We start from the raw sequence: 22,063 nt of genomic DNA, 5'->3' as shown, positions 1-22,063 counted from the left end.
TCTCGTCAAGAAGGCAGGTAGCAGCCTGAGCAGAGCCCTGACCGGGCAAACATTAATTCCTGAGAGTGACAGAGGCCTGTGATTTAGAGACTCGCCAGCCTCTCAGTCACCTTACATATAATTGTGGTAAATCCTGTTTCTTGAGCTCCTTTACCTGATCCCAAGCCCCTACGTCCCCCATGCACCCTACCTGGCAAGTTAGGAGGGCAAGCCGTACTTTCCCCGTGGCACTGGCAGACAGAGGAGTGCCTAAGGTTGGGGACAGAACGGGGAACCAGATCTCCATGGCAGCCCATATGTCTAGCGGGCTCTCAGCCATGGCTCGTCCCCTCGCTCAGAGGTCTACTGTCCCCCCAACACCCGCCCAGCTCTCCCTTCTTCAAAGCAAGCAGCCCCGGGACCCCACCCTTCGGGTGGCCTCAATGGGTTCCATTGTCCAAGAGGCTCTTTGGCTTGACCCCAGCCCTCCAAGCGGCAGGACAGCAAGCTCAGAGAGGGGTCTCCCTTGTCCCCTCCTCAGCCTTGGGGGAGCCTGTGGGGCAGGGGCCCCGCTGAATGTGACCTATTGTCTTCGGGGTGGATTTAGGAAGTGCCAAGCTCCCATCAAACAGCTCTGCTCCTCAGGTAAAACAAAAAAAGGGCTGTTCATTTAGGAACTTTTCCCCCTTATCTCCTTTTCCTATCTCCTCAGGCTTAGCTATGGTGTAGTGTTCAAAACCACTTCCCCTCAGAGCCAATCAGAAGCCGGGGCTCACCCCGTGGCCCTGAGGTAAAGTTATTTATAAACGCCTCCCTGGATTATTTGAGCAGAGCCCTTTTGCACACCTTGGAACACCTTTCGGCTCCTCGCTCCCCAGACACCAGACACACCTGCAGCCCTGCCCGGCCGGCTCCTCTCACCCACTGGTAAGCACCCCGCCCCGGGCCTCCGCCATGGGGCTGGGGGTCTTCCCTTGAGGAGGGCAGGCAGCGGGGACATAGAGACGAGGGCTGACAGGAGCCCACCGGTCACGGGGTAGGCTGTTGGTCAACCTGAGCCCATGTGGGAAAGCCGCTGGGGCCCCCAAGTGTGAGAGCAGCCCCCAGCCCTTCACCTGTGAGGGGCCCCCAGGGTCCTCCCTTGCATGGAAGGACCTCAGCTGTGGGGCAGGAGGCTTGAAGGGGGCTGGTGGGAATGGAGCTCTCGTGGAGGAGGTCTGCCAGACCCCAAAACAGAGTGAGGGGGAAGAGCTAGCTCCTTCCCAAGGGCCGCTTTCCTTCGCAAAGGAAAGAACAAAAATATTGGCTCTTCCTCGGAACACCGGCCTTTGAAGTCGCTGGCTGCACCGCTCCCCTCTTTTCAAGTCTTGGAAGCAAAAAGCTCTTCATGCTTGGCTCGCTGGCTTGCTTCTGTGTGGCTGTCTCCCCCTCCTTGTGCCCCCCAGATGTTCTCTTTTGCTCACTCACCTCTCCACCAGCTCAGGGCGGCTGTATGGGCGGCGTGGGATCCCACCTGCCCCCATTAATCCTGAGAGGTTGGAGGAGGCGGAAGGAAGGGAGCCGGAGGATTAGGAGAGGGTCAGCAGGGGCCCAGCTCCATCGGGCCGGGGAGACAGGACCCAGGGGACCTGGTCCCAGGCAAATGCTTCAGCACAGGAGGGTAGGGGTGAGGACAGTGGTGTGGGCCATCTCCATCAGCACCCCCGCTTCCTAACTTCTCATCCTGAGGCTGTGAGGGGTCCCAGGTCACCCTCCAACGGTGCCCCCATTCCTCCAAATCAGCCAGTGAGGTCCCCAGCCTAGGTCAAGAAATCTTTTCTCTTTCTAGCATAAATTCCCCACTTATCCTTGGCCCCATCGGGTCTGAGCCACCAGGAGGAAGACCCACTTTCAGAGTGTGCCCCTCGGCTGGGACAGTGCCCCAAGGGGGGCGAACTAAAGAGAAGTTTATCCCTGCTCCATGGCTTCACTCACACGGACAACCCTCTCCCAGAGCCTCACAATCCTTCCCACTCCCTCCTCACACCCAGAGCCCCACAGTCCTGGTGTTGAGAACCTGGCAAAACCCTCCTTCGGGGCCGCATGGGCACCAACACACACGTCTCCTCCATCACCATAATGGCCTCTTCCGGGTACTTCCCAGGCCTGAAAGACTGTTCTAAATGCTCATCTGGATAAATCCCTGGGAGGCAGAGATGGACTCTTTCTTATCTCTTAATGTCTAGAGCCTTCCCAGAGACTGACACATCGTCGTGTTTAGAGAGTGTGTGTTGAACTGAACCAAACTGACACCGGCGAGCTCCTTGAGGGAAAGAGGGACCCGTTCTGTGTGGACGAAACTCTGGACTCCTTGATCGAGACCAGCAGGGTCCTTCGCTGGTCTCCTTGTCCATTTGCCCACTTCCAAGTAAGACTAAGCCTCCTCTCCTTGCAGACCTCTAGGAGTCTATTTTAAGTGTCTGTATCAGGGAGCCCATGACCTTGGTCGGGTCTCCCTGCTGGAAAGTGCTTTTCAGAGTCTGACCCTGATCCCTTTTGCTGGAGATGGTTTCCTTCAGCCAGCACCCATCTCCGTCCCCAGCAGGGACAGCAGAGAAGGAGGGAAGAGTGGGCGTAGAGATAAGGAGTGGGATTGGGGCTGGTAACTGTGAATCTCTCGGCTGCAAGTGTCCTCAGACAAGCCAGGGGACAGGAAGGCCACTCAGGGACATCTCATCTTCCCCTTCAAGTGACTGATAAGAAAAATCATGCCAGGGTAGAAAGGGGGTGAGAAGTTTGCCCAAGAAACATGGGGACAATAAAATAAAAGGATATTGATAAAAACACTTTGGAGACCTATAGCCTCTATACCTTCACCTCTCCTGTCGGGGACACAGTCCCCAGCTGAGACGCCAAGCCTCCTATCCCATCCCCAGCTCCCACCCACCAGCCCACTCAGAGATGGCTCCTTCCCTGGGGGTCCCGCCCTGGATGAGGCGGGAAGCAAGCAGCCGCTAAAGCAAAGAGGAAACCTCAGAGTGACCTTTTCTTTCCCAGAACACAGTGACCGCCCAGGTCGGGACAAGTGATAAGAATGCCAGGGTGAGCTGGCCATGCCGGGGCTGCTCCCGTGCCTGCTCCCGTGCCTGGCACAGGTGGTCATCCAGGAACCCCCCCCACACCCCTCCCCTTCCCCCCACCCCCAACACACAGCGGGACTGAGGAGGAAGTCACCCGGGGCCACAATGACAGAATCACCTCCAGACCTGACCCAAACCCCACAGAGGGCTTTTGGCCTCCCGGCTCCCTAGATGTCCTGCCCTCATGTAAAGAGATGTTCTGCTTTTCTTCTCACCAGTTCTGGGAAATCTGAGACGGACAAGGTCATGGAGAGGGAAGGGGTGGCCTGGCTGTGGCCAAGGAAGGAAAAGAAAGGCCAAGAAAGGCAGAAGGACCTGCCCGAGGTTGCAGAGAGAGGAAGAGAATCCTCAGAGTAATCAAAGCGGTAACAATAAGGACACGCTCAGAGTCTGTTGCACGCTCACACGGGCACCGTTCCAAGCCTTTCTACGCATTAACTCGGGCACCGTGCCCAAGCCCATCTCTGCCCACAGTTTTGTACAGATGTAGACAGACCCAGTTAGAAACGTGCCGAGAAGAGATACCTGTGGGCTTTCTTTCGCATGAATTCACTGCAGGGGGGAATTAGGATCCTGATGAGGGGCCCCAAAGAAGCCCGGGAGGAGGTCTACTCAGCCCATACCGCCCCACACGTGGAGTCCATTTCCCCTTTGTTCCCCACCAGCTCCTTAGCGCCGCAAAACCCCTGAATCCCCCTTGCCCCAGATGTGACCCCATTTCCCTGCCAAGCCTTGGAAATTGTCCACACGCCCACCCCTCCTACCCTCTGCATGCCCTTTCCTTCTGGCCCTCTACTTCCCTTAAACCCCACAGCTCTCCCCCGCCCCCCCCACCAGGTCTCTCCAGCAAATCGGGACCTGCCCCTCCTTCTCTCCACAGAGCAGGAGGCGGCAGGGGCACCCTTTTGTTCCTCAATATTGTCACATGGCACCTGCCATTTCTCCCTGATCCAGTGGGGGAGGGGAGGCGCAGAGGGGCTGACACTGTTTGACGAGAGGCCGGGCTCCTTGCTACACACCTAGGGCAACAGAGCCTCGACTTTTTTCAGCGAGGCTGACATCACTCGGCAGGGCTGTGTTTGTTTAACCAGGGATCAAGTCTTCTGTCCCCTACACCTCTCCCTTTCTTGCTCCCTCTTTCACCTTCCCACCCCTAATCTAGCATTGCAGGTGCCCTCTCCGGGGGTCCCTGGGAACCCCTTCCCTCTCCAGAGCCCTTGCCTCCTGCCACTTGGCCTCTCCCATCCCCCCTCTCCCTCTCAGCCCACAGAACTGGCCCAGGGATGAAGTAACCCCCCTCCTAAGCCCCACCCCACCTCAACCCTACTCTTGGAATTAGGAAGTAGGACCGGGCCACCTCCTCACCAGGAGCTGGGGCAGCTCCCGTGGCTGCAGATTCGCCACACGGTCTGTCATCATCCTGGGAAAGCCAAGGGCATGAAGAGGCCATCACAGCCCCTACAGAGCTCTGGAGAGGAGAGGCAGAACCCGGGAGTCCTGCCTTGTCAGCTGGGGTGTTCCGAAAGGAGTACTCTGGAGGCCACTAAGGGACGACCCCCAGAAAGCAAGAGCAGGGTTGCCCCTGGAAGGTTGGGGACCCAACGGGAGCAGCTAAGATGGAGTCCAAGGCCCCCGTTCAACTCCCTATACCACCTCCTGCTAAGACTCAGTCTCTTTATCGACAAAACAAGAAGATTAGACCGGCCTCAGGCGTAAGTTCCCTTCTAGACAAAAGTTCTGGAGTGGAGCTGGCTGCTGGGTTCCTCTTCTTTGGTGGGGTACCCAGTCGGGATTGGGAGAGCTCCCAGAGCCTTCTAGATTTCAACACCTTATTTCTTGAATGAAACAGGCAGAGTGCAGGGGACCAGGCCGATTTTGCATTCCAGTTAAGCAAGGGAGTTTTTCTCCTCGGTTAGCCTGTGCACGCGGGGACTCCCCTAGCATCTGGTCCCCATCCATAGGAAGCCTGCCACTGGGGCAGAAACAGTCCTGAGTCATCCCCCTCCCAGAAGGATTTCCGCCACCACCACCCCCTTGTCTCTCTCCCTTCCCTGGAAGTGACAGCTGGGAGTAGCCAAAGCCAACACTGGTGTGCAGACTGGAGGGGCTCAGATCAAGGGAGGTCAGCGGAGAAGAAGAGATCCTAGGCCAGGGTGGTCAGGAAAAGCTTCAGAGAAGAGGAAGAGGAGGAGGAGGAAGAGGGCACGGCAAAGAGGCGAGGGAGGGGAGGGGAGGAGCAGGTCTTAAGGCTGGGCTGGTCTAGGGAGGCAGAGTGAGTCAGGGCATAGCAGGAAAGGAGGAAAGTGTGGACAGAGCACAGGGGTAAAACGGGGCCAAGCCTGTCGGGGACGGGGGGGTGGTTTCCTGAATGGTGTCAGGGGATCTAGCCAACAATTCTTCCAACTCCCCCAAAACAGGGCCAGATGGTGAAAGGACGAACATGCCAAAATAAGGAGTTGGGGTTTGATCCACCTGGAAATGAGGAGGCTGAGGGTTTCTGATAAGGGGGTGTAGGCTGCAGCCGGGGAAATCAGTCAGAAGACTAATGCAATAGTCCAGGTGTGAGATAAGAGCTGAGGGGGTGAGAGACAGGAGGGACAGTGGAAAGAAATGGCAATGACATTTGGTGAACAGCTGAAGGTGGAGGCCGGGTGGGGAAAGAAAGGGCAGGGACATATGTGGAGGTGGCCCGGGTGACAGGGAAGAAGATCCCACGGAGGAACTGGGGAAGTGAGGGGCGCTGGGTTAGCAGGGCTCGGTGGAATCGGATGTTAACCCCCTCCCCCACCCACTAGAACTTAGAACCTTTGAGAGCAGCCTGGGAAGGGGCTTCAGGGGCCCCCCCACCACCTGCCAGGGGCACGGAGGCAAGGTCTCCCACCACCCCCTCTTCCAAGGGGCTCTCCCAAAGGGCTCTCTCTCTCTTCGGGTCCAGCTCCCCTTGAACTTCTTGGCCATTCCTTTGCAGACAGTCTGTTGGGTGGCCGGGGACAGACCCTTTCCTCTAAACCACAAGTCCTACTCCCAAGCCGGGCTGGAGCTCCGGTTCCTCTGGACGGTCATGCTCCTTACTCATCGGTCCCAGAGGGCCAGCCAGGGAAGACGCTGGAAAGCTAGAGCCTCGAAGCCCCTGGAGAGGGTGGGGAGGAGACGGGGGAAGGGCACCCACCTCACTGGAAGGTGGAGGGCTGGTTGTGTTTCAGTAGTCTCTCGCAAGACGAAGGAGGCACCTCCCATCTTAATCATAGTAACCATCACCGTTACCATCTCCTGGGCGCCTGGGAAGCCCAGCCACTTCGCACACGCGGTCTCATTTCGTCCTCACGGCAGCCACCCGGGACGGTTATTACCCCCACTTACAGATGAAGAAACTGAATCTTTGAACCCAGCTCATTCTGGTTCTAAAGCAGGTGCTGGTTTTCTTTACGCCACTCTGCCTCTTGCTTCTCCCACTGAAATGCCTCTTGTGTCATTGCTCTTACTCATGTCTGCCCATGTCTTCTCCAAAACACCATTTATTGATTCGTTCCACAAGCATTCATTTGGTGAGGACGTACAGAGCGCCCGGCGAGGGGCTGGGCATAGGCACTGTGGGCAGTTTCTCTCCCCAGTTCCCTCCCAGCTGGGTATCACCCTGGGGGTTTGCCAGGCACCCCACCTTTGCTTGTAGGCTCTTTTTTGGTTTTTTTTTTTTTTTTTTTTTTAGATTTTATTTATTTATTTGAGAGAGAAAGAAAAAGAGAGAGAAAAAACATGAGCAGAGGGGAAGGGCAGAGGGAGAAGGAGAAGGAGGCTGCCTGATGAGCAGGGAGCCCGACGTGGGGCTCGATCCCAGGACCCTGAGATCATGACCTGAGCTGAAGGCAGAGGCTCAATTGACTGAGCCTCCCAGGTCCCTCTACTTATACGTTCTGATGGGCTTCAGGGTCCCATGAGCAAATAAATGGAATTCACCAGCCCAAACTTCAACAGCTTGGGTAAAATCTTACCAATAATAGCAACTCACAACTCACATTTGCCTCGGCTTTTGTACATTTTAAACATCCCTTTCTTGCCCATAGCTCATCTGTGCTCACAACCCAGTGAGATAGATATGTTACTCCCATTTTACTGACAAGGAATCTGAGGCTTAGTGGGGTGATGTCTGTTCCCGTTCACCAGTAAACCAGGACCGGAAGCCAGGTTTCTGGACCCTTGTTGTTGGTTTTTTTTTAAGATTTTATTTATTTGACAGACAGAGATCAAAAGTAGGCAGAGAGGCAGGCAGAGAGAGAGGAGGAAGCAGGCTCCCTGCTGAGCAGAGAGCCCGATGCGGGGCTCGATCCCAGGACCCTGGGACCATGACCTGAGCCAAAAGCAGAGGCTTTAACCCACTGAGCCACCCAGGTGCCCCTCTGGACCCTTGTTAATATACTTTCCATCTCTCTGCCGTGGTCTCTTCCACAAAAGTCATTTACCATTTACCGACAAGCCCTATGCACCCAGGTTCTCCCAGAGGAAGCCAAGGGTTGTCCCTAGCCCCCTAAGTGGTTTCTCACTTTCAACCCCATTTCCAATCTTTTGTCAGACTGGCCATGGTCACTCCACACTCCCCACCTCCTTCCCTCAAACCTGCCCTACCTCTTCCCTCTCCCTCCTGCCTCCAAGGTCCCCCCCCCCCCAGGGGGTTCTCCCAGCTGCCAGGAGCAGGGGACAAGAGGAGGGACCCGTTGTTGTAGGAAGGATGGGGGATGGTTCCCACAGGGAGCTCCTCTGGGCCTCAGGGGCCCCGGCACTCGGCTCTGCCCTGCTCAGCTCCTGGAACATCAGCCGCGTTGCGCAAAAAGCGAGGAGGAGAGAAACACCAGTACACAAGGGTGGGGGAAAGGTTAGGCCCAGGAAGCCGTGGGAGAGCCAGCCAGTTCAGACCATCCTGATTTCCCCAAACGCGCCATTATCCCTCTGGGAAAACCTGTTGGTGAAGTCCTAGGTGTCTCTTTCAAGAAGGGTCCTCCTGAGGTCATCTCAGCCATCCTCCCCGCCCCCACCCCCCGCCTCCAGGCAGGCCATTTTCTCGATTTCCCCCAAGATGACTGGCTGAACGGTATGAGCCTTTCTGCCAGGGAAACTGAGGTCCGGGGAGAGCGCCCTGAGGCTTGTGGAGGCACCAGAGCCTGGGGCTGGGGGCGGGGGACAGGACCCACGGGCTGATATCCAGCGGTGACTCCTGCCTTTGAACTCCCACCTCCTCTTTGCCTGGTGTGCGGCGGGGGTGACAGTGACGTCACAGGGGTGGTGTGCCAGCCACGTGCTGGGCGCCAAGCAAAACAGCCGGGGCAAGTGTGTGCCTCATCCGTGCCTGGGAAGGAAGGCCACCAAAAGAAGTGAGTCTGGTGGAAAGACCTGAAAGCGGGAAGGGAGGCACCTTGCTGGGTGGGGGCGGGGAAAAACCAGGATAAAAGCCTGCTTGGCGCGCACTGGAGAGAGAGAGAGAAGGCCCGAGCCGGCGCCGGCCAGAGATGCCCCTCGTCTCCCCCTCCTCTGCCTCTTCCAAAGCTTGTCAATGCCCCAGACATGAGCCAGCCCAGGCCCCGCTACGTGGTAGACCGAGCTGTATACTCTCTCACCGTCCTTGATGATGAGTTTGAGAAGAAGGACCGGACGTACCCACTGGGAGAGAAACTTCGCCATGCCTTCAGGTAACATGGCCCAGAGCCCAGACGCCTCTTTCTGCTGCTCCCCACCAAAAATCCCTTCTGCACCGGGGTATGGCTCCTGTACCGGTACGGCTGAGACAGGGCTGGGGGAAGCCGTGGGGAGGGAAGGTTCTGGAACCCTGACTTTAAGATCCCACAAGCTCTCCTGGACTGACACCCACACCTGGAGTGGCGCCGGGGGGTGTGGGGGGAGGGACTAGCAGCCCCAGTTCCAGAAGAGCTGTAGGGCATCTCCAATCCCTGGCATGAGATTCTGCCGTATTCTCTGTCCACTCAAGTCTCTCTTGGGTTCTTAAGGGAGCTCTAGATGGGCGTGCTACCCCAGGGGCAGTGGGGGCATCAGAGCCCTTCCTTTAATGTCCTTTCCCTCCTGATCAAGACAAATCTGTAGCCACCACCCCTCCCTGCCCTTTGTCCTCTTTCCTGCCTAGATGTTCCTTCCTTCTGTGGATCCAGAGATGGCCCAAAGGCAGCCCTTAAATTCCTGGGCTTTCCTACAGGAGCCCTACCAGGATACAGTCCTTCCAGACCCCCGGGCTCTTTCCACTCTCAGATCTCTGGCACCGTGCTGGGGGGCAGCAGAACCTCACCTCCACTGGCGGGGTGGAGGGGCTTCATGAGATGATCTCTGCTCATCCTGCAGAAACCCGAGGCTATGAGCTTCACCTTCCCTCTTCCTACAGTCCTGGCAGACTTTGCTCGGTCCTGGCTGTGGGCTGGCTTGCTCTTCCTCACGCCCCTGGGGAAACAGCTGATTCAGTTACCTGGATTGAGGTCACTGGCAATGGCTGAAGTGGAGATGCTGGTGGAACTGGTTTAGGCTGGGGGAATCACCCACTGGAGTCCTCACTACCAGCCCTGGTCCAACCCTGCTTCTCCCAGGAGACTCCTTTCTGCCAGGCTACAGCCAAAGGCTTGGGTGTTCAGTGCCCGGGGACCGTACCCACAGCTGGGTTCCTCGGACAGGCGGGCTCTGCTAACCATGGTTCCCAAAATGCTGGAGTTTGGGTTGTTTCTGTGCTGGAGGGTTGAGGGTATCTGCTGTTGGCCAAAAAGATTATAGATTAAAACTATAAAGTGGTAGAGGGAACCAACAATTCCCACGAGGCTGGCACTGAGCCTTGAACAGTGCCTGACGCCCAGAAGGCGCTCCAATAAATATTTGTTCAATGAAGGAATGAATGAATGGCTAGAAACTAATCCCTCTGTCCACTTCCCTCTTGGACTCTGAAGCCTCTGTAGAGGTGTTTGGCATCTGTTTCCAGCCCTTCTCTGGGGCCTCAGATCGCCTTGCCCAACATGCGGCAGGTTTGCCGCACAGCCAGGCAGGTATGAGCTCCAGGGCGGTGGTGTGTCTTCCCCTAGTCAGCTCTGTGTTGGGGAGTCCAGTTTCTCTGCCACAAACAAACTTGAGTGAGTTCCTGAAGGGCTGGGTCTCCCTTAGGACAAAGCTTTAGAGATGCTTTCAGCTATTTGCCACTGGTCCAATGCCCTGTCCACCATCCCCAGGATGGGCGAGGCAGCCACGTGCCCCCAGAGGGTGTTGGTGGTGATGCCTTTCCCAGAGTGGAGGCTGGGACAGAAAATCTGTCCAGGCTCTCCACAGGTTACAAAGCATTGTCTGTATTGATTTTAGTCTTGGGTGCCATCCAGGGGACCCGGGATCAGGGAAACTATTGTTGAACAACAGCAAAGAGCAGGAATTGGTGCCGGGAAGGAAAGGAGTCCTAATCGGAGCAGGCTAGTGAGTCACCACGTGGGCCCCGAGTATTTGAGTTCCCTCAACTGGGAGAAGAAAAGCAAACGCCTCCCACCTCCTTCCAGTCATCAATCCACGAGCTGTCACCCTCGAGTTTGTAGGCCCTTGTTCCTAGCACTCCTGAGTTTCGATGAAAAGACCTCCAGGTGTTCAACAAACAGGGAAGGTGGGGAACTTTCCCCACCCTGCCCTGACAAACGAGCAGCTCCCCGATTCTTTCCACACCCCTGATGAATTAACAGTAAGAAGAACTCCAACATCGGAGTCCTCACACACGAGGGACGGTGGGTCCGCAGAGGCATACCCTGCAAGCAAAATGGAGCTTTCTTTGGGGGGCGGTGCTGCGAAAGATGGCGGTAGCCCCTACTCCGACTACACCAGCCCACCCTTTCAATCATCCATTCATTCAGTTACTCCTCAAATATTTACTAAGCAGCCCGATACAATGTACAAGATACACAAGATGAACAAGACAGCCAGACTCTTGGCCATGGTGGGGTTTGCTGTCCAGTGTGAGCGAGAGACACACCAAGCTGCGGAAGCTCACCTGGGTGCCCAGCCCTGTGTTCCGTCAGACTGGAGAAAGGCCATCTGAGATGGGGGCTGGACCCTGTGGCTTGGAAGGCTAAGCTACCCCAAATCCGTGCCTTCACACCAAGTCACGTGATGTCCCAGGGGAGCAGCCAGCTTCGGAAGACGCCCAGCTAAGCCCAGGGCATGTGGACGGCTCCCTAAAGAAAGCCCCGCCCCCTTCTCCTCAGCGTCCCCGGCATCAGGCCCAGCGTGGGTGCTTACTGAATGCTGAATGAATTCCAAATGAATGAGTGGATGAATGAATGACCAGGAACGGGACCTTGTAATCTCTCCGCAACTCGGAGTGTCCAAACCATGCCGTGCTGACTGGAAGCCTCTCCTCTTCCCTCAGATGTTCCTCGGCCAAGACCAAAGCTGTGGTGTTTGGGCTGCTCCCTGTGCTCTCCTGGCTCCCCAAGTACAAGATCAAAGACTACATCATCCCCGACCTGCTGGGTGGACTCAGTGGTGGATCCATCCAGGTCCCACAAGGTGAGGGGTCCGTGCCCTAGGAGGTGCCCGTGGCCTGCCGCTCCCCTGTCCTTCTCTCCCGGCCCCCTGTGACCTCCACAACGCAGCCCTACCCCTGAGCCTGCAATCTGTTTGTCCTCTGCAGGCATGGCATTTGCTCTGCTGGCCAACCTTCCTGCCGTCAACGGCCTCTACTCCTCCTTCTTCCCCCTCCTCACCTACTTCTTCCTGGGGGGTATACACCAGATGGTGCCAGGTAAGGCCTCTCCCCTCTCAGCGGGCAAGGTGGCCTGGACCCCGAGGACAGGGGGCATGGCAGAGGGGTTTCTGTCTTCCATCTGCCTTCTCCTAGAGCGGGTGCCCGTTGGCCCCGAAGGGACTGTCCCTGTGAACGTCACTCCCAGGTCCCCTGCGACCTTAGAGAAACCACGGAGCTGCCCGTGAGCCCATTTAGCACTCCCTGTTCCGTCCCCCTCCCCGGAATGTGGGGAGCACTCCGTGGACCAGGATATACTGTGAGCCCCAAAGTGCCCAACAGACGTGGGAAACTGCCCCGTCACTCTCACACTGGTCCCTGCAGAGACACTTGGCGCTCTCTGGTGCTAAGTGACGGGGAGACAAGGGCCTGCTCACAAGGCCTGTTTCTGGGTCAGGCACTGCTTGCGTTTCCAAGCTCGTTTCTTCAAGCGCCCGACGAAATCACACTAGCAGCCGAGGTGAAAGCCTCTTGAAAGTGCAGGTCACGGTTACGTGTGAGCGACTGTTGTGTTGCAGGAGAGGAACGTTGGAGGTGGGGGGACCCATCCCTCCGAGGGCAGGGAAGCTCTGCTGGGCCCCTTTCTGTTTGTCCAGGGCTGTGGTCCAAACCTCTGACTCGCTGGCTGGGTGGGCACCGCAGGTACCTTTGCCGTTATCAGCATCCTGGTGGGTAACATCTGTCTGCAGCTGGCCCCAGAGTCGAAGTTCTGGGTCTTCGACAATGCCACCAACAAGAGCTACGTGGACACGGCGGCCATGGAGGCTGAGAGGCTGCACGTGTCCGCAACCCTGGCCTGCCTGACGGCCATCATCCAGGTGAGGGGACTGCCGCGACCCTGCCGAGGGCTCAGCCTTGGGAGAGCATCTTTTCCGTCCTGCCCCTGCCTCCAAAGTCCAGTTTTTGACACTGAAGCTGATTCAAGGCTCTACCTCCTCCCACTTCCCCATTCCTGGGGCCACAAAAGACCTCCAGAAATCGGTGTCTCTCCCCACTGCCTCCCGCAGGTCCCTGAGACCAGCATCTGCCCCTGGTAAAACTGTCCCGAGTCCCAGACTATCCGGAAGGCTCACCGCCTCTCTCTGCCACCCTCTCCAATGCCCGTCCCTCTGCCAGCACGGTCATCCCAGTTCTCTAACATCCCCCACCCCCCTCCACCTCCTCTACCCCAAGCCACAGCCCCACCTGTTCCACATCAGTTACACAAATTGCAGAGGCCTCTGCTAGGTTGTTTGTTTGGTTTGCGTTTTTGGTGTTTTTTTGTTTTTGTTTTTTGTGGGTTTTGTTTTGTTTTGTTTTTTTGTTGTTGTTGTTTTTGGTGGGGGGAGGGAGGGCTTGGTGTTTTCTGGTTTAGGATTTTATTGATTTGAGAAAGAGAGAGAGCATGAGCAGAGGGAGGAGCAGACTGAGAAGGAGAAGGGGGCCCAATGCGGGGTTCCATCCCAGGACCTGAGCCAAAGGCAGATGCTTAACCAACTGAGCCACCCGGGCGCCCCTCTGCTAGGTTTTATGACGGGAAATGATGCCTGGTGGGACACTAGAGCAGGAAGCAACCAACCTCAGACGACGCCTTTAATTCGTCCGCTCATTCAGTTGATGTTTCTGGTTGCTTCGCTGGGCTAGGCCTCAGGGGAACAATAAGCAGAGAAGGGGCCCGGTTCCCCAGTTGCTCCCAGCCCCGCAGAGGAAGTAGTCGTGTCAACAGATCAGCGTGGAGGCCGTGAGATAAGCTGCGTAACAGAGCTGTGTTCAAAGGGTGTGAGAGTATCGAAGAGGGTGTCGAGAGTCGGGGAAGGCCTCGCCTCAGAGAGGAGGTGACATTTGACCTGAGTCTAAAGGATGAGTAGAGGTTGGCCGGGAACCGAATGAACGAGGCACAGAAGGGCAGTCCAGGCAGAGGGAACGCACTCCAAAGCGTGGAGACCTGAGGGTGTGAACTGACTGAGGGATGATGAGGCAAGAAGTTTGGGGTGGCTGGACAGCAGGTGGCTTTGGGGGATGGGCCAGAGACGGGGCTGGAAATAGAGGCAGAGGCTGGACAATGGAAGCTGAGGTCTGTCCCCTACACAGTGCCTTTGGGTGGGATTGGCGGTCTCTAAGGTCATTCAGGCCACAGAGAGGAGAAGTGGGAAGTGGTTTAGAAGAACCCAAGCAGGGGGCCTGTCAGGAGACTGCAGAGGCCCAGGCAAGACTCACGAGGGCTAGACCAGGGTGGCAGCCACGGAGAGAGCCCCCGCGATTGGGCGGACTTATGGAACATTTGGCCAGGGCCGTTAAAGGCGTTGGTGGTAGGCTGGATGTGGGGTTGGGGGAGGATGACCTCCGAGTTTCTGGTTAGCCCACTGGGTGGATGGTGGTGTCGTCTACTGAGAGAGGAGGGGCCTCTCTGGGGGAGGACCCGGTGTATTCTTCAGATAAGAAAACCAAAGCCGGAGAGAGGAAGCGACAAAGAGGCCTGTGCCCCTACGCCGACTTGGGATCCGCCTGGCACAGCAGAGGGCCAGACCCGGTCACAAAAGGCTCATTTCCCTGGGGCTGCTGCCTGGAACTCCAGCCCGGGTTTGGGTCCGGCCGTTGCGGGCACTGCCAACCCCTCTCGTTCATCCCCCTAACCCCTACCCCTCTCGTCTCAGATGGGCCTGGGCTTCGTGCAGTTTGGTTTTGTGGCCATCTACCTGTCCGAGTCCTTCATCCGGGGCTTCATGACGGCGGCCGGCCTGCAGATCCTGATCTCGGTGCTCAAATACATCTTTGGATTGACCATCCCTTCCTACGCAGGCCCGGGGTCCATCATCTTTGTGAGTCTAGGAGCACACCCCTGCAGATGGGGAGGGGCTCAAGCAGGCACAGAGCAGGTGTTACTGTTGGAAGAAGCTGTGAGCTCCTCCTTACACGACGTTCGCAAACAAGGTTGACCCCCGGTTGACCCACGGTTCCGAAAGGATTCTCTGGGGGCTCCCACTTTGGGAGCAAGGGTGAAACCATGACCTTGAGGGCTCACTGAGGCTCTCTATGGTTAATCCCGGCAGAAAAGGAGTTATCCATTCTCCATCAGTTCCTTGATGGAGTGCCTCAACCCCTCCTTGCCTGGGAATTTCTTCCTTACGTCTTATCTCCAACTCTCTTCCTTGAGCTCAGATTCTTTCTAAAGAAAAAGAGAAAAAGAATCAGCATTCCCACACTGGCGTGAACTCCCAGCAAACCCTTTGGGAGAGGCAGGAGGAAAATGGGGAGCTGTGGGAGACCAGGGTCTGAATACTGCTTTGGTGTGCCTCCATTCACATGGACAACATCCCTCCACTGGGTTAGACACCCCAGGGTGGGGATAGCACAGGAAGAAGAGGTGGGAGTCCATGAGCACGGCGCTCTCTCCCCCAGACCTTCATTGACATTTGCAAAAACCTCCCCCACACCAACATCGCCTCGCTCATCTTCGCCCTCATCAGTGGCGTCTTCCTGGTGCTGGTGAAGGAACTCAACGCTCGTTACATGCACAGGATCCGCTTCCCCATCCCTACGGAGATGATCGTGGTAAGGACCCCGTCTGGGGCTGGAGTGTTGGGGGCCAGGCTGGAGAGGCCATGAGAAATGGAGTTCAGCTCCACCCAAGGCCAAGGGAGAGCCCCTACCGACCTCTGCCTCCCCCTCCACTGGCAGCCAGTAGAACCGGCAGTTGGGTAAATCCATTCCATCCCCCTGTACATGGCTCCCACTCTTCCCTGCTCCTTGGGTTGTTCCCCTTTGAGGGAGAAGGAAAGTTGGATTTGGGGTCCCCAGAGAAAAGGGAAGCTTGGGCGAGCCATGCCTTGCCCATTCCCATTCTGCATTTTGGGGTTTGCAGGTGGTGGTGGCGACAGCTATCTCTGGGGGCTGTAAGATGCCCCAAAAGTATCACATGCAGATCGTGGGAGAGATCCAACATGGGTGAGTCCGGGTGCCCCAGAAGCCTGCCCACCCCCCAACAACATGTCCTGCATGAAGGCCTCTGCTCAGAGACCCAGAGAGGACAACCTCGATGAGGAAGCACTGTAGGACTCTATGACAATGACCAAGTGGAAATGATTTCTGTTATTTGTTTTGGAAGAGAGCCATGCAATCAGCCAATGCTAGCTGTATTACAAACAGCGAATCTTAACCACCACACAGCTCCCCAGATGTCCCATTTACTGGATGCTGCCAGAGCAAAGCCTCTCTGATCAGCCCTTTGCCGGCTCTTCGCCTGCTCTAATGTGTTGGCTCTTTTCCTCCATGTGGAAAGGAAGCTATTAGCCTCAAAACAACACGTGTGGAGCATCGACTCTGTGCCAGGCACCACGCCAGGCCCTGGGAGGGGAAGGTGGTGGCTGTGTTGCAGGGCTGGAGAAGAGGCTGGAGGGGGAGAAGGAGAGGGCGGGGAGCTGGGGATTGTGGATCTGTGGACTAGTGAGCACAGAGTCCAGAACCTGGGCGTGAACACACGAGACCCCACCACTTACTGGCTTTAGGACCTCAGAGGAGTGAGTTTCTACGTCTTGGCTTCTGGTTTTGTTGATGGGAGCATGGCAGCTCCTCACAGGGTCATACTGAGGACGTAGACCCGGGCACACTGTGGAGCCTGGCCAGTCCCCGTGGGTTGAGAAAGGACTCGCCCTCCTTTTCTCACACTTCCGGGCCCTGCCTGCTCTCTGGCTCCTTGGCAGGTTCCCCACTCCCGTGTTGCCTGTGGTTTCCCAGTGGAAGGACATGATGGGCACAGCCTTCTCGTTGGCCATTGTGGGCTATGTCATCAACCTGGCCATGGGCCGGACCCTGGCCAGCAAGCACGGCTATGATGTGGATTCGAACCAGGTAGGTCCAGCTACCTACAGGGCAAAGCAGGATGGGCCCCGTCCCACAGAGGCCTGGCGACAAGTACTGTGGGGCTCTTGGGGCTGTGGTGAGCAAGGTGCGTGCCGGTGAGCAAGGTGCGTGCCGGTGAGCAGGAGGGGCTCTGACCACAGGAGGCTGCCTTCAGCTTGCTTGGGAGTGTCTGGCCTTCTAGCTGTAGGGTCATTCTCAAGTCCAAGGCCCAACATCCAGCCTGCATGGATGACTATGTTGGTCTCTACCTGCTGCCCGCCCCCCATAGCCCCCACCTCCAATCCTGCCCCTGTCCCCACAGGAGATGATCGCCCTGGGCTGCAGCAACTTCTTTGGCTCCTTCTTTAAAATCCACGTCATTTGCTGTGCCCTCTCTGTCACTCTGGCTGTGGATGGTGCTGGAGGAAAGTCCCAGGTGAATGCCGTAGCAGGGCATTTGGGGGGAGAGGTGAGAGGGAAACAAAACAGCAGCCCCAGAGAAGCTGGGACACCTGCAAGGCGGGCCAGCTGCTTCTCCAACCTTCCTCTCCCCCATCGGTCTCCACTCCACCAAAGGCATCTGTTGGAAATAAGTCAACAACGAGAATATCACCCCTATGCCCTGTTCCCAACTCTTTCTCCGGAACAGGTGGCAAGCCTGTGTGTGTCCCTGGTCGTGATGATCACCATGCTGGTCCTGGGGTCCTATCTATACCCTCTCCCCAAGGTAAGAGTGCAGCAGGAAAGCGGAGGCAGACGGGAGACTCCAGTAAGAACAATCCCTAGGCATTGTGTGACCCTCTACAAAGTGACGACGGGGTCATGCTTTGTCCCGACCACAACCTGTAAAGTAGACAACACAGGGTTTACTTTCCTCCTTTTATAGGTGAGGGAAACTGAGGCTGAGGCAGTCTTAATGATGTGTGGTGATACAGCTCATAAGTGCAGGGCTGGTCGCCAACTCCAGCCTTCTGACCCCAGGGTCAGTCCCCCCATCAGTGTTTACAAGTGCTTAGGAGTGTCTGACTCAGAAGGCTCTTGGCATGGGGGAGGGGGGGTTGGAGAGGGGGTGGGGTGGCATGGAGAAGGGCCAGGAGGGGCCCCACGGCCTTGGACCTGCACTCTCCAGCCCTAAGATGGAGTGCAGAGATCTGGGGGCTCTGGCAGCAGAGATGTTCTGGAACTGCAGCTTTGTCCTGTGAGACACCAGGGTCGGGGGGTGTGTAGGCTGGGAGGAAGAAGGGGGTCCCCCAGGTGAGGAAGAGTGATGTTCTGTTTCTCCAGTCTGTGCTGGGAGCACTGATCGCTGTCAACCTCAAGAACTCGCTCAGGCAGCTCGCTGACCCTTACTACCTGTGGAAGAAGAGCAAGCTGGACTGTGTAGGTATAGGGGGGGCCTCTGGGTACCCCCTCCAGGCCCCTGGTTCCCTCCTCCAACCCCACAGCCCCATCAGCTCTTTCTGTCCGGGATCCCTTTGCTCTGCGGCTCCCTCGTCGCAGAACCAGCTGCCGAGAGCCCAGGGTTTGGCGTGAGACATCCTGTGTTCACACCTTATCTCAGCGGCTCACTGGCTCTGTGCTTGGCCCTAAACCAGCAAGTCCCTTAACTTCTCTGAGTCTTGGCTTTCTCATCTGAGAAATAGGTATCCTATACTCTGTACCCACCCACCCCCCGGGGTGTTTATGAGGAAGAAATGAGATAATACAAGCAAGAAGCATGTTACCTGATTTGTACCCCGGGTCCAGTAAAACGTTGCTATGGTTATTTTTATGATCTGTAGCTACAAAAAGAGCAAAAGCAGAAAGAAATAGTTCTTAAAAAAACAGTGACAACAAAAACCCTAGAACCTAAAGCCAGTGTACTGGGATCTTGAGTGAGTTGCCAGATCTCTCTGGAATGCTGTTTCCTCCTCTGTAATGGGGATGACAGTCATGGCCGCATCACACACTGGGGTTGAGGATTAAATGAAAAGCACTGGGAAAGCACCGGGTAGCTATGCCATGCTCAGCAAACATGACTGTTATGATTAGTCATGGTCCCAATGCATCTTGCGTTGGACAAGAGTATTAAGATTACCAGGTACCGACAATTACAACCACCATCCCCAGTTAAGCTCCACCATAACTTAGGAGAGGATTTACTGACTTCCTTTCAAGATGATGAAACCAAGGGGCCCCTGGCTGACTCACTCAGACGAGCGTGCAACTCTTGATCTCTGGGTTATGAGTTCGAGCCCCACGTCGGGTATAGAGATGACTTAGATACATAAAACTTAAAAAAAAAAAAAAAAAAGATAAGGAAACCAAGGCTCAGAGAGGTTACAGAACTTGTCAAAGGCCACAGGGGTAGTAAGTAGTAGTCAGGATTGGAACCCAAATCTTAGATAGGCAAACCTCTGCGTGGTACTGTCTCCTGGGGTTGCCTGCATGAGGAAAATCCTTAAAGCCAGAGGAATGAGGGGTCCATCCGGGGTCCCCCAGTGAGTGATGAGGATAGGGGAAAGTCATGTTCCAATGCCCACCCTACTGATCTGCTTTTACCGCATTGCCAGAATCCTCCCCCATGACAATCGTCCCTGAGATTTACATTGTGTTTGGGCTCCGGTCTGAGCCTCACTGTTCTCTGCAGGAACGTGGGCAGATTTGTTTCCTTTAGAGGAATTTGGGGGACTGTAAAGGACAATCAAGGGGTCCAACCAACAGCAGCCAACCCTGCCCCCACCCACATAGCCAGACCCCAGGTGGGTAGGCGGGGAAGACCACTGAGCCTGTCTCGGGCATACACAGCCTCCCGTTAGGTGGAGAAAGGGAGCTCACACTTGTGGAGTGACCACTGGGTGCCTGTTGCTAGGCTAGGACCTTTAGGTGGCTTAGCTCTTTCATCCTTTCATGAAACAGGTGTCACTGCTCCCCTTTTGTGGGTCCGGCAACTCGGCTCACATCACTAGTGAGTGGGAGAATGAAACTTTGAACCCCGGGTGGATCTGACCCTCATGCTCTCAGTGTGCTCCACACTGCCTCCCTGGGTGGCCTGGCCGCCTCCTAAAAACCCAGCGAGCTTGCTAGCCACGCTCCGTCTGGGGGAGACAGGCAAGCGTGCCCAGAGCCACAATACAGAAGACAGGGCAAAAATGCCGTGAAAAGGGGAAGGTGGGTCTGAGTTTGCAGAAACAGGCCTTGGCTATTCCCAAAAGACCTCCCAGAAGAGGCAAGCCTTCTCCCCAGGCCTGCTCTGACGTGTCTGTCCTCACAGTGTGTCTGGATGGTAAGCTTCCTATCCTCGTTCTTCCTGAGTCTGCCGTACGGTGTGGCCGTGGGCGTCGCCTTCTCCGCCCTGGTGGTGGTCTTCCAGACTCAGTTGTAAGTAACAGCCCTCCCACCCCCGCAAGGCACAGCAGTGTCCCCACCCCCACCCCGTGCCCAGGCTGGGCTGACCGATTGCCATAACTCAAAAGCCCCAGAGGAAGCCTTCCCGGGCTCGGAGTGCTGGGGGCCAGACAAAGTAGGGGAAGAACAGACCAAACGGGACCCTCCCCAGGAGAATACCAGGCCAGAGGACAGATGCCGTGTCCTTCCTATAAAAAGGTTAAAGGGTACAGGCCAGGGGCACCTCAGGAAGAGGTTTCAGGCCACGGCAGGAAGGATGCTCTATGTGAGGGTAGCCCTGTCTTCTCTCCTTGAGAACTCAGAACCAGGAAGTGGTGACTTCAGGGCCACCCAAGCTTGTCACCTCACATACTCTACCTCTTCTCTGTGCCGAGCCCCAGGCTGGGAGCTATGTCAAGGCCCCACCTGTCATCCTTCAGGTCATAGCCCAGCCATAGGCCACCAGGCATGTGTCTCCAGTATAGAAAGACCAACCCAGCATGCCCGGGGAGGAGAAAGGGACCCCACCCCATCCTGCCTCTGCCCCCGCTCCCATCCGAGTATCCTTCTAGGCCCACTGGCTTTTAGCATGATTTTTTTTTTTTTCTTTTCCTTTTTCACCCAGTCGAAATGGCTATGCTTTGGCCCAGGTCATGGACACTGACATTTATGTTAATCCCAAGACCTATAACAGGGTAAGTAATCCAAAGTTAAGACCTATTTCTTTTGCCCTGCCCCCACCCCAAAGAAAAGAGGGTTTAAAAAAAAAAAAAAAAGCCAATAAAGACATGCCTGCCACCTGAGCTCAGTCTCCCTGTCCTAGGTCCAGGAAATCGAAGGGGTTAAGATTGTCACTTACTGCTCCCCTCTCTACTTTGCCAACTCGGAGATCTTCAGGCAAAAGGTCATTGCCAAGGTAGGATTCAGGACTCTGGTGGCCAGAGGGGCCAATCAGAGATGATGGGAGAAAGAGGGTTGGGAGGCAGGCCACCTCCAAAGAGGTCCAAACTGCAATTGTTCTCTCCCTGCAGACGGGTGTGGACCCCCAGAAAGTGCTGCTAGCCAAGCAAAAATACCTCAGGAGGCAGGAGAAGGGGAGGCTGAGGCCCACACAGCAGAGGAAGTCTCTGTTTATGAAAACCAAGGTGAACTGACGCTAGGAGCCTATCCTCCTGGATCGTGCCCCCGGGGGCCCCCCCTCCCAGCACCTCTTGAAGCAAAGACATAAAGTCTCTGGGCATTCTTCCCCTTGGGTGAGGGGGTGCCAGCTCCTGGGGGTAACCACAGAGCCCCACGGCCCCTCCTCATTTTCTGGCTAAGACGGGATGTGGTGCATAGACTTAGGAACAACCCCAAATGGGGAGCAGCGGTGAATTTGCTGGGGTACCCACCCAGGTTAGATGTGAGGGTGAGAGTTCTCGGGCACGGCTGTTTCCAGAGGCCCTTTCTCCCACAGCGGAGTGGGCCGAGGCGTCCACGCCTCTCCCGGATGCCTCCTCCAGCGTTGTCTGGATGGTGGGAGACGGAGCACTCAGTCCCCGCCTGGGGAAAGGCCATTGGGAGGTGCCCTCTCTGCAGGTTTCTGGGGGCTCGTATTCACCACCGCGACATTCTTGACGTTACTGACTCCGCCCCCCCGCACATTCCTTGCCCCTGCCTCAACTATAGCAAAGTCTGATTCAGTCTGATGATGCCTTGCCCCCCCACCCCCCCATTCCCAGACTGTCTCCCTGCAGGAGCTTCAGCAGGACTTCGAGAACGCCTCCCCGACGGACCCCAACAACAACCAGACTCCTGCTAACGGCGCCAGCGTCTCCTACATCACCTTCAGCCCTGACAGCTCCCCAGCTGCCCACTGTGAGCCACCAGCCTCCGCTGAGACCCCCAGTGAGCCCAGTGACATGCTGGCCAGCGTCCCACCCTTTGTCACCTTCCACACCATCATCCTTGATATGAGTGGGGTCAGCTTTGTGGACTTGATGGGCATCAAAACCCTGGGCAAGGTGAGGCCCCAAGCAGAGGGAGT

General features: G+C 56.4%; 1 protein-coding gene across 6 annotated transcripts in view; it reads left to right on the top strand.

Annotated features, from left to right (window-relative positions):
- The first annotated feature begins 766 nt into the window (after nt 1-766).
- The window catches only part of SLC26A9 (solute carrier family 26 member 9), a 28,651-nt gene continuing 7,354 nt past the window's right edge, over nt 767-22,063 (top strand). The window contains exons 1-19 of one of the 6 annotated variants that reach the window (XM_059145667.1): nt 791-906; nt 2,205-2,386; nt 3,317-8,461; nt 8,634-8,776; nt 11,479-11,618; nt 11,743-11,853; nt 12,496-12,671; nt 14,487-14,651; nt 15,232-15,384; nt 15,695-15,777; nt 16,533-16,680; nt 16,994-17,107; nt 17,321-17,398; nt 17,956-18,051; nt 19,925-20,031; nt 20,663-20,732; nt 20,861-20,953; nt 21,069-21,182; nt 21,759-22,040. In XM_059145667.1, the coding sequence (XP_059001650.1) occupies nt 8,652-8,776; nt 11,479-11,618; nt 11,743-11,853; nt 12,496-12,671; nt 14,487-14,651; nt 15,232-15,384; nt 15,695-15,777; nt 16,533-16,680; nt 16,994-17,107; nt 17,321-17,398; nt 17,956-18,051; nt 19,925-20,031; nt 20,663-20,732; nt 20,861-20,953; nt 21,069-21,182; nt 21,759-22,040 (2,055 nt within the window). In that variant the 5' untranslated portion in view covers nt 791-906; nt 2,205-2,386; nt 3,317-8,461; nt 8,634-8,651. Of the gene's footprint in view, nt 907-2,204; nt 2,387-3,316; nt 8,777-11,478; nt 11,619-11,742; nt 11,854-12,495; nt 12,672-14,486; nt 14,652-15,231; nt 15,385-15,694; nt 15,778-16,532; nt 16,681-16,993; nt 17,108-17,320; nt 17,399-17,955; nt 18,052-19,924; nt 20,032-20,662; nt 20,733-20,860; nt 20,954-21,068; nt 21,183-21,758; nt 22,041-22,063 lie in introns of those variants that run through there. The other 5 variants (XM_059145668.1, XM_059145670.1, XM_059145666.1 and 2 more) reach the window with 5 other exon arrangements.

The sequence above is a fragment of the Mustela lutreola genome, chromosome 14 (genome assembly GCF_030435805.1).
Source record: "Mustela lutreola isolate mMusLut2 chromosome 14, mMusLut2.pri, whole genome shotgun sequence".
NCBI classification, from domain to species: Eukaryota; Metazoa; Chordata; class Mammalia; order Carnivora; family Mustelidae; genus Mustela; species Mustela lutreola.
This window is presented reverse-complemented; position numbering and strand designations above follow the sequence as displayed.